This window comes from Montipora foliosa, chromosome 6 (assembly GCF_036669935.1).
Source record: "Montipora foliosa isolate CH-2021 chromosome 6, ASM3666993v2, whole genome shotgun sequence".
NCBI classification, from domain to species: domain Eukaryota; kingdom Metazoa; phylum Cnidaria; class Anthozoa; order Scleractinia; family Acroporidae; genus Montipora; species Montipora foliosa.
Window position 1 is genome coordinate 47,845,163 of NC_090874.1, and position 10,000 is coordinate 47,855,162.

General features: G+C 36.9%; 2 protein-coding genes across 2 annotated transcripts in view; one reads left to right on the forward strand and one right to left on the reverse strand.

The window, feature by feature from the left end:
- Window positions 1-707, forward strand: part of LOC138007534 (solute carrier family 25 member 44-like) — a 2,082-nt gene extending 1,375 nt beyond the window's left edge. Inside the window, exon 2 of the mRNA XM_068854507.1 lies at window positions 388-707. Coding sequence (XP_068710608.1) covers window positions 388-576 — 189 coding nt within the window. The 3' untranslated portion in view covers window positions 577-707. The remainder of the gene's footprint in view (window positions 1-387) is intronic.
- Window positions 708-2,768: 2,061 nt separating this feature from the next.
- The window catches only part of LOC138007533 (selenocysteine insertion sequence-binding protein 2-like), a 19,173-nt gene continuing 11,941 nt past the window's right edge, over window positions 2,769-10,000 (reverse strand). Inside the window, exons 6-13 of the mRNA XM_068854506.1 lie at window positions 9,748-9,839; window positions 9,009-9,073; window positions 8,421-8,508; window positions 8,040-8,145; window positions 6,994-7,108; window positions 5,483-5,637; window positions 4,401-4,506; window positions 2,769-3,409 (exon numbers count right to left, since the gene is read on the reverse strand). Of these exons, the coding sequence (XP_068710607.1) occupies window positions 3,201-3,409; window positions 4,401-4,506; window positions 5,483-5,637; window positions 6,994-7,108; window positions 8,040-8,145; window positions 8,421-8,508; window positions 9,009-9,073; window positions 9,748-9,839 (936 nt within the window). The 3' untranslated portion in view covers window positions 2,769-3,200. The remainder of the gene's footprint in view (window positions 3,410-4,400; window positions 4,507-5,482; window positions 5,638-6,993; window positions 7,109-8,039; window positions 8,146-8,420; window positions 8,509-9,008; window positions 9,074-9,747; window positions 9,840-10,000) is intronic.

Below are 10,000 nucleotides of genomic sequence, written 5' to 3' on the forward strand. Positions count from 1 at the left end.
GATTTTTGGGTCTGAAAAGTTATCAGGACTTTCGAGAAACTGGCCCCTGGTTGGAGTGTTAAAATCTGAACACATTGGTTGAAGATGGGAAACTAGTTGTTTGGTGACAGGCAAAAGGACAACTGTAAAATCAGAGTCCAGTACCAGGATTTGAACCTGCAATGGCCTGGAAGAAATACAAGGATTTCCAGGACTCATTTCTGCCAAACCAACCAGTTGAGGACAAAGATTACTACCATGGGGGTGGGGGGTTCAGAAGTCATCTATTTCCCATGCTAAATACATGGGAGGCATCTGCATACAAGCAGAAATTTTGACATGTTTATTTACAAACTGAGAGTGGACTAGTTAACACATTTGTTTTCACCAGGGTATACTATTTTTCAGGTTGAAGGTGAGAGATCAATAGTAAAGGCCTTCCAAGATCTTCTGAAGAAAGAAGGACCCAAGTCTTTGACGAAAGGAATGCTTGCTAGTATCGTGTCATGGGTCCCCTCAAGTGTTGTTATGATAGCTGGCTACGAGACAGTGAAAAAACTAAGCCTCAAGGAGGATGCTCTTCCCTTGTTCAGTTGATGTAAACTTGAATCAATAATTGAATTAATAATAATATTATTGTGCACATCATTCATAATTGTAACTCTTACAGCCAGATGCCTCTTCTTGGGGTTGAGAGCCCAGGCAATAAGATAATTTGGGAGAGGGGAGGGGAGGGGAGGGGCGATTGGCATGTAACATTTAATTAATCAAGACATGTTTACTCTTTCACCTAGTCAGACCCTTCCTCACAAATTCCATACACTTAACTAGTCATCAAGCAGGTCAAAACCATTGGACAATGATGTATATGAACAAAAAACATCTGTGAACAAAACAATCACCTCTGTGAAATTATAATTCACATTGACTTAGTGAATAAAACATTGTAGTGACATTACAAAGAAAGTCTCACTTCCAAGGTTGTTATACATTAACCCATTCACCCCTAAAGCAGCCTAAACCGGCCATACTTAGTATTTTACTCTGTCTAACGTCAGAAGATTTTACTTGTCAATGGGGTACCCCCAGGAGTCAATGGGTAAAGGCCTGTTTCAACGTTTGACCAACATTAATATTTTGTGGTTTTGTGAGCAAGCAAGGTCCAAACTAAGTATGTTACACATTATTCTTAAGTAACAAATAGCAACAAAATTATTAGACATCAGGTGGTTTTAGCTTATAAAAATGTCAAGATGATTGCATATCTACATCATTAGGAATTTGATAGAAAACTCCACTTCCGATAGCTGTCTAATGCTCAAACATGTCTGAATGCTCTTAACATTCTTTACTATCAATTTTATTGTACAATTCAATCTTTTTCCTTTCTAAAAGGTGGATTTCCTAAACTATGTTAACCCACTGACTCTGTCTAACACCAGACGATTTTACTGGCCAGGTACAAAAGTCGATATGGATCAACTCGAAATTGACCAAGGTTAGGTAAAGATTAGGGCTAGGGTGATTTCTCGAGGCCTTGTCATTTTTTGTAACGTTGATTTGACACGAGCGATCCGAGTTGACTGGTCCAACTTTTGTACCTGCCTGATTTTACTCGTCAGTGGGGGTGGGGGAGGGGGGTGGTTGCCGGCTTAGGAGTCAATGGGTTAAAAGAATTATATTATGGCATTTGAACATTTCTTGGAGAATTAAGCCTAATGAGGCGTCCTTTTTGTCTGAAAATATAAAAATCCAACTTGTTCAGACTACATAGACAACAGACCGAACATATTAAAAGACTGATCTTATTTTGCGATGCTGCTATGTTAGCACCTGTTACCACAAATATGTAAGTTATGCTGATTCCTGGAACCACAATGCTACTTTTATGTGAATCTGTAATCTTGCGAAAACTGTGTATTGAGTAGTGTACCTCATGTCTTGACTTAAATGATAATTATTATTTTCTGAATACTGCATTAATTTTTTTTATCTCTGTCATCAAAAGTCTTGAAACATGACTTGCTCTTAATTGTTCCTTTGCACCATTCTCAAGGATCTTTTACTCTATTTACAAAAATGAAAGCCTACACTACTATTGCCTGCATAGGGTTCTCTGGCTATAAAATTAATATTCAAATTGACTTACTCAGTTAATACAATAATAATTTTGTAACATAGAGTCAAAGTGGCCTTAAAATGATAAGCCAATTGATCTTACACTGGAGGGTAAAAATGAGTGACAGGAAAAAAGATTACTGATTACCAAGTTTTATCGACGTTGAAACTCACAACAACAGTGTCTCTCAGTAAAAACAGAAGTTAAAAGTTAGGCCCTGATGAATCAGTGATTGCTTTTGGCAATTCTACTTTTTAGTAAAACCTGCAATCTTGGACAAAACTCTTGGGAACAATTGTAGTTTAAGCATCATTTGACATGCACTTACAAAGTCTATTGGTCCTTCCCCCCTCCCCCCAAACCATTGGTGACAAGTTGATGCAAAATATACTGTGCAAGCCTTTGCCCATTTTTTAACCAACATTGGAATGGAGGAAGGGGAAAAAGTGGGAAGAATTCAATCTTTATCACACAGACAAATGAGAGCGGCACATTTTCCCAACGAGTTTTGTCCAAGATTGTGGATCTTGAAAATTCAAAACTCCATAAAAATCACCTTTCTGAATAATTCAAAAAGGTGATTTTTATGAAACGAAACGAAAAATACGAAAGCTTTTTTGTTGATCTCACTTGAGTTTATAAAACGTGAAATAAGTATCCCTTTTTTTCAGATAAAGTGAACTTTAATTAGGGTTTCTCTCAGATGTTGCTGAAGTCAATTTTCTCATGTTATTGCTTTATTTACCTTTTTGTGAAAAAAAGTCACTGACAAAAAATTCTCAAGTATTTACAGCTTTTGCCTGTTTCAGTCAAATTAGAAAAATGTCGACTTTTTTTTGCTTTCTCTGTTTGACCTCCTCGATTGACAGCTGTCAAAAAAACTCAACATTGAATCCACATTTGAGTTTGGCACATTTTACCTTTGGTTATGGAGTAGTTTGAAAGTAATGTAGACGTTTATAAGGAGATCAGTAACTTAATTAAGCAAAATGTTTCCAACGTTTGAAACATCATGGTGATAATTCAACTTGACTTGGCAATTGAACATTTCTGACGCACCACGTGTACTCACTCTATCATGCAGAAACTAAGATTTTACAACTTATGACTCTGTTACCAATAATTTAAAATCCTGAATTACAACATGTAGGTCACTTTCTTCATTTTTCGTGATAACATCCTCATTTTCACTTTCACTATCATCATCTCTGCTGCCGTTCTCATCACTGTTTTCAGTTGCCACATCAGTAATCATGTTTGGAACATCTACCTCAGCACTTTCTTTGCACTCAAATTCAGTATTTTTAGTACCTAGAATAATGGGAAATTGTCGAATTTTAATAAAATAAATAATGCTCTTTAAGGAGCGGTGCCTACTACTGTTATTGCGCATACGTTCTGCGCATCTTGAGATACTGTGGTTTCCTATCGGTGATGCTTACTAATACAGGGATATTTTTGTGCAGTTTAAAACTATCCGGTGAAAGTAGATCTTAGTTAGTACTCTTGGTATCCAAAAAGAAAATTGGGGCTAACCATGCATTTTTGAGAAATAATTAAGCTTCAATTTCAGAAAGAATGCCATACATTGCTTTGCATTGAAAAGTTCTTTACAAATATTTTTCATGAATTATCTTTGAAAAATGCATGGTTACCCCCAATTTTCTTGATGGATTTCAATAACACTTGTTAAGATCTACATTTCCTGCATAATCATAAACCAGGGCAAAAATATCTTTGAATTAGTAGGCACCGTCCTTAATTAATCTCTCACTGTCCCTATTAACCTGTTGACACCCAAACCGGCCTAAACCTGCCAGACTTAATATTTTCTGTCTCATGCTAGACCATTTTCCTGATCAATGGGGAACCCCCAGGAGTCAATGGGTTAATAAACCTTATTTAACAAGTGTCAAATGTATAAATTTAGCATTGGGGCATCATTTATTATTGGGGACACTGTAGAAAAATGAAATGAAATCAACTCATATCAACTCATAGGTTGGTCTTTAAGGCATGGGGAAAACTGGAGTACCCGGAGAAAATACACTCATGGGATAGTGGAGAACCAACAAACTTAACCCACATGTGATGCTAAGTCTGGGAATTGAAGCTGGGCTGCAATGATGCCATATAATATAAGCCATGTAAGCCTCTGGCTTCGGCAATTAACCATGTTTACACTCTTTCAAAAGAAAGAATGTCAAATATAGATTAAATGATGATATTAACCGAAAAAATACAATAATCATGTAAAAGAATACCCTTACAAGAGAAATTCAAAACTTTATACATGGTGTACCTGACAACTGCAGTGACACCGCAAGCCTTTCACGAGTTTCTTCCCACTTTTCTGTGTAGGCTTGCTTTGTTCTCTGAGTTAAGTCAATAAGTTTCTTAAAATATTCCTAGTAAATAAAGTAGAAGACAGCAATCAGGGATGAAAGGACAGTTTTAGTAACCATTGAATTGAAGACTGTGTTTGACTTTCCCTCAAAATTTATTTGCTAATGAGACTCACTAGCCTTGCTCTCAAGCAACAATTCTTTTGTACCGGTATTTTGTCCAAGCAAACGAGGCTAGTGAGCCTAATTAGCACATAAACAAAAGAATATTTTTTTGGCCGCCATTTATGCATTCGGTCTATCGTTCTGTGAGTAAAAGGAATGTATGTTTTTGGAGTGGGTTTTAGACAGAAGATAGTGCTTAGTGATCCTCACACTTAACTAAACAATTCAAGCAATTTTCACTTTATAGGCATCTGGAAAATTCAGGCGGCTTCAGTGGGACTAAAAAACCCATGACCTCTGTGATCTGCGATGCCTGTGCAATACTCTACCAACAGAGCTTTGAAGCCACTGAGTTTTTGTTGGGGTCATGTGTTTCCATGAAAGAAATGTTTAAGCGTGGGTTGCATGGGTGGGTGAGATGAAAACTTAGTCCATATTTTATATGAAAATTTGGTTTATCAATGGAGTTGATAATGTAAATTGGCCACCGTACAGAGATTCCAAAAGCTGACGTTTTGAGCGTCAGCCTCTCTGTACGGTGGCCAATTTACATTATCAACTCCAATGATAAACCAAATTTTTGAATACTACTTCCCCACCGACGCAGCACCACAGTTTGTTTAGAAACTACCCCCTTCATATTTTATATGAACTGATAGTGGCTGCTGGCGATGTCTTTACAAGCTGAAGTCTGATCCCCGGGGTCTGATCTCACCAGGTACAGAAAGAACAATTATTCTTGATTGGATCTTATCATTGTAAACTGCCATGGTACATAAATCCTACACCATAAACCATACATTATCACGTTTAACTGGAGGTCATTCATTCATAAAGTACTTGCCAACATAGGACTGTCTGGAACTCTACTCACCTCTGCTCCATCATAGTTAAAAATCCCAACAATACTGACAGGAACTTTCTTTAACAAAACTTTCCCCAATGACTGACGCTTAAGCGCATACACAACAGGGACCAGATTCTCCTGACACAAGGCTATTATGCCCTGGAGGGCTTCATCTAAGCCTCCTTCAATCAAACAGAGATAAAATCCACAAAAGATAAGAAAATTAACAATAATTATTCCATGAGCGCACGTTGGATATGAGATGGTAAATAGTCAATGAGGTGCGTAGCTCCGAGTTGGCTATAACCAGTTTCATATCCAACAAGCGCTCAGGGAATAATTGTTTTATTAAATTCCTTAAACTCCAAAAATTTGGAAGTACAAAATACAAGGCAAAAAAGCATGAAAATCCGAGCAAAATCGAAAAAACTTTATGAAGATGCGATAGTGTGTAATACCTTGAAGTCAGACATACGTAGGCTCATCACAAAAACATTTCTTGCCTTTTCGCATACTTCTAAACGTCAGAATTGATCCAAACATTCCACAAAAAAATTTTTTTCCCTTCTTTGGCTTTAGTCAGAGAGAAATTTCGCTTTCCAGCGAAAACATTTTTAGTTTAGCAAGGCATGTACTAAAACCAGGAACACCGGAACACCCTGGAACACTCCGGAACACCCTGGAACACCAGAACACCCAGGAAGTAACCCAAAACCCTCAATTTGGCTAACCCTAGGCCTAGCTAGGCCTTAATTAAGTTGGTTTTTAGGCCTAGGGTTAGCCAAATTGAGGGCTAACCCTAACTTCCAGGGTGTTTGGGAGTGTTCTGGTGTGCTAACCCTAGGCCTAAAAACCAACTTAAGGCCTAGCTAGGCCTAGGGTTAGCCAAATTGAGGGTTTTGGGTTACTTCCAGGGTGTTCCGGTGTTCCAGAGTTCCTTGTTTTAATACATGCCATTTAGCAATGCTTAGCGCAATCATTTGCCATAATATTACAAGGTCAAACTAAGGTATTTGAGCTGATAACCGAGATCGAGTGAACCAATCAGAGCATGCGAAATGTGTTATCCAAGTTTGAAAATTTAATAATACATGTAAATCTTATACTAGGTGTGTAAGTAATAGTTACATGTAGCAACTTTCAGATTTATCTACCGTCTGTGAGAATGAAACTGAGTAAGATCAAAAGTTTCTAATTTTCAACCTGTTGGTTGTGCAGACCTCTAACCCCATGTTCCTTGTTTAAGAGGTCATACAAATGCTGTAAAAGGGACACAGGTTGTTTGTGCTATGGCCAAAGGTACATGTAGGCCTTATGAACACATCATTTAGAATTAGTTTTATTTGATATTTGGAACAAAGGTCACCATATCACTAAACTTACAACATTAATGATCCTGAAACACCAAAGAATTATACCGTAAATTATTTAACCATTCTACATCTCAAAAGTGTATAAATAGGGTACAGTACACTGAAAGTAACAGGTTAACATCAAATCTCTTGTTCATCCAGCTTAATCTACTCAGTGGTACTAACCTTCTGATTTGATTCGTTCAACATTTGAAGAAATAATGACACATTTCAATTTTCTTAACTTCAAGTGCTTGCTGACCTCCCTCAAGCCCAGGACAAATCTTCTCTTAGCCTTAGCCTAATCATCAAACATAATTCAACTGCAAGATTAATGAAAATCTTAGGAACACAGAATAATAAAATGGGATGATAACAGGAAGTGCCTTTGATAAATAAATGGCTAAGAATGGTACCATAAAGGTTCCCTGCTAGCAGTGAGGTCTCTTTTCTTTCAGCTGGGCTGACAAGTATGGGAAAAAAGACCTCTGCCATGGGTTGAAACTCACAGTGTTGAGCATGCGCCGCGGTTACTTAGCAACCAGATCTCCAAGTGATACTTCATGTTGCGTGGGCTCACTTCACAACAGCAGAATTACTGTAAAGGAATGTACAGGACAAGGTGGGCTCAAGTCTGAGTCAGCACACATATCATAGGGCATGTGGTTTGAAGAGTGCTGTCCAAGGTTGTGGACAGCGATTGGATCAAAGTGAGTTTCGACCCATAGCAGAGGTCTCTTTTCCTGTACTCGTCAGCCCAGCGAACACAAGCAGGGAACCATAAAGGAGATGAGATGGTAACATTTCTAAGGGAGACAACGTGACTGATGTCATGATATTGTGACAACAAGAAACAGTCAAAGACAATGGACAAATAGACAGGGGATAAAATAAACCTTGCTTGTGAGGGTATGTTCAAGGATGTTCATGTGAGATTTTTTTCTGGAAAGTTTTGTCCAAGATTGTAGATGTTGTCAAGGTAACAGATTTATAAGAATCTCAGGAATGGCTTAAAGGGGATGCAGTTTTTTAGTGTACCTAGATGTTGTCAAGGTGATAGATTTTATAACAATCTCATTTACTTGAGACTAAGTACACTACTGACAAAAATTCCAGAAACAAAATGAGACTTCTATGTGTGGACTTTCTAAAAAATGCGACAAGAAGGAATTAATTTAAAATCTACATGGGGACATGTTAGCAGTAACTGAAAGTACTGGTAAATAACTTACCTTGATTGGATCTCTGTGAAACTGTCTGTCCTGAAAGCGAACAAGTTCTTTCAACAGCTCAGAGGCAACAGAATCTACCTCCTTGTCCTGAACCTGAGAACAGTACCTGCAAATTCATGAAGACCACCAGTTTGTACACGCAAAATAATGTTAATGGAACAAGTGTATTAACTGTGTATCTTGAAGTACAAGAAACTAAGAACGTTATGTTTTTTATTTTTATTATATCTTTCTCTTTGCCAAAAATATTAGTAAAAACTGTTTTTCTCAGTTTGGTCTTACTGCACTGCTATTGACAATAAGAATACAAGTTAAGATGTTGCACACCAGTGTAATATGTCACTATTTTATCCATCCCAGCCCTTACATTGCGGCACTCACTCTCTAAATCGACGACTGTGAATTTTAGCAGCTATCTCATGATGTGATGGTGCAAACCCTTCTCCATTGACCAACTTTATCTTGTCGTCTGTAATCAAACAATCAATCTTGAAATTGTAAGCAAACACTTGCCAAAAGACTCTTATCTGTCAGTCAATCAGCCAGCCAGCCAGCCACCCAGTCATTCAGTGGGTTGGTACATGTTAGTTGGTCAGTCAATTACCACAAGTAATCAGTCAGTCAAAACCCTTATATGTACACGTATATTGGAGTGGTTGTGCTTTAGGAACAAAGGAAGCTGAGCCCAAAATTACTCGAGACTGGAGTTCACTCTGCCACATTGTCCACATCTTGGAGACTTCAAATAAAAAGTATGGGATGAACATTGTGACACCGGGTACATGTATATAAAATTATCAAAACTGTTACAGTATTAATTTTTTATTGGCTATTACATGCACTGCCATAGCGAAGCTTCAGTCCATGAAAAGAGCTAACTTCCTGCAGGAAAGAAACTAGTTACAATAACAAATATTATTATTATAACTACCGGTACCCGTAGGTTATTATTAGCTAATTATTGAGCACCTTCTGAAGGACTTTGCACTTCCTCTGGTATAACATCCTTGGCATTATTGTTGGCCCTGCTTGTTCTAACACAACAAAAGTAAAATTACACAGCACTGGACGTTGATAAAAGCAACATTAATTATTTTAATTGAAAAGAGCAGACAAACATCCTTTAAAATTAAATTTTCTTTATTCACAAGAAAAGTGACTGTTTATTGGTCTTCTACATTTGTTGTCTACGAAGAGTACATGTACTTTGAATTAGCTTTCATGAAATGAAGAGTAACGCCATTGATGTTTTAATGCACATAAATTTGACCAAGCGTTGAAATCAGTTTATAGTATGAATTTTATGCGTTTTCACTTACCCAGTACTTTAACTAATACCACACTGGGTTGTGACACATTTATTATACTCTGAATGTACTTTCAGAGCTTGTTTTTCCTGTACCTTGGCAGAAAATAAGTGAATTTTACTTACATAAAACATTTGATACACCACTACACGTACATTTGTTACATTCTGAATTTGAATTGACAACAAAGATAACAACTGAAAATAAAATATTTGAATTTAATGGATAACTCCTAACTTGACACACAATACAATATTGATGAGTTTATAACATTCCAGGAAAAAGACCACTGTGACAACAACATTCCAATGTTAAAATAATGCACATTTCAGTTCACAAGAAACACTTTAAAAACACACACAAAATGCAAACAGAATTCTCAAGAGTAAAGGAGTGCTTACACAACATCCATGTCATCAACAATTTTATCAATGTCATCCGCTTCAGTTGTTTCCCTCGCTTTTTTCTTCTCTTCTCTCTCTTTCAAAATAATCTAACACAAAGAACAAAACAAAATCATATTTCTTGTATAAAATTTATATTATTTATTGTTCATTATTCTACATTCACAGCTTCCTTTTTTGCCTAGAAATGCATTAATTTAGCAGCCTGTAAATTATTCATCACTTAGTATTTTAATAATGTTAATTAATA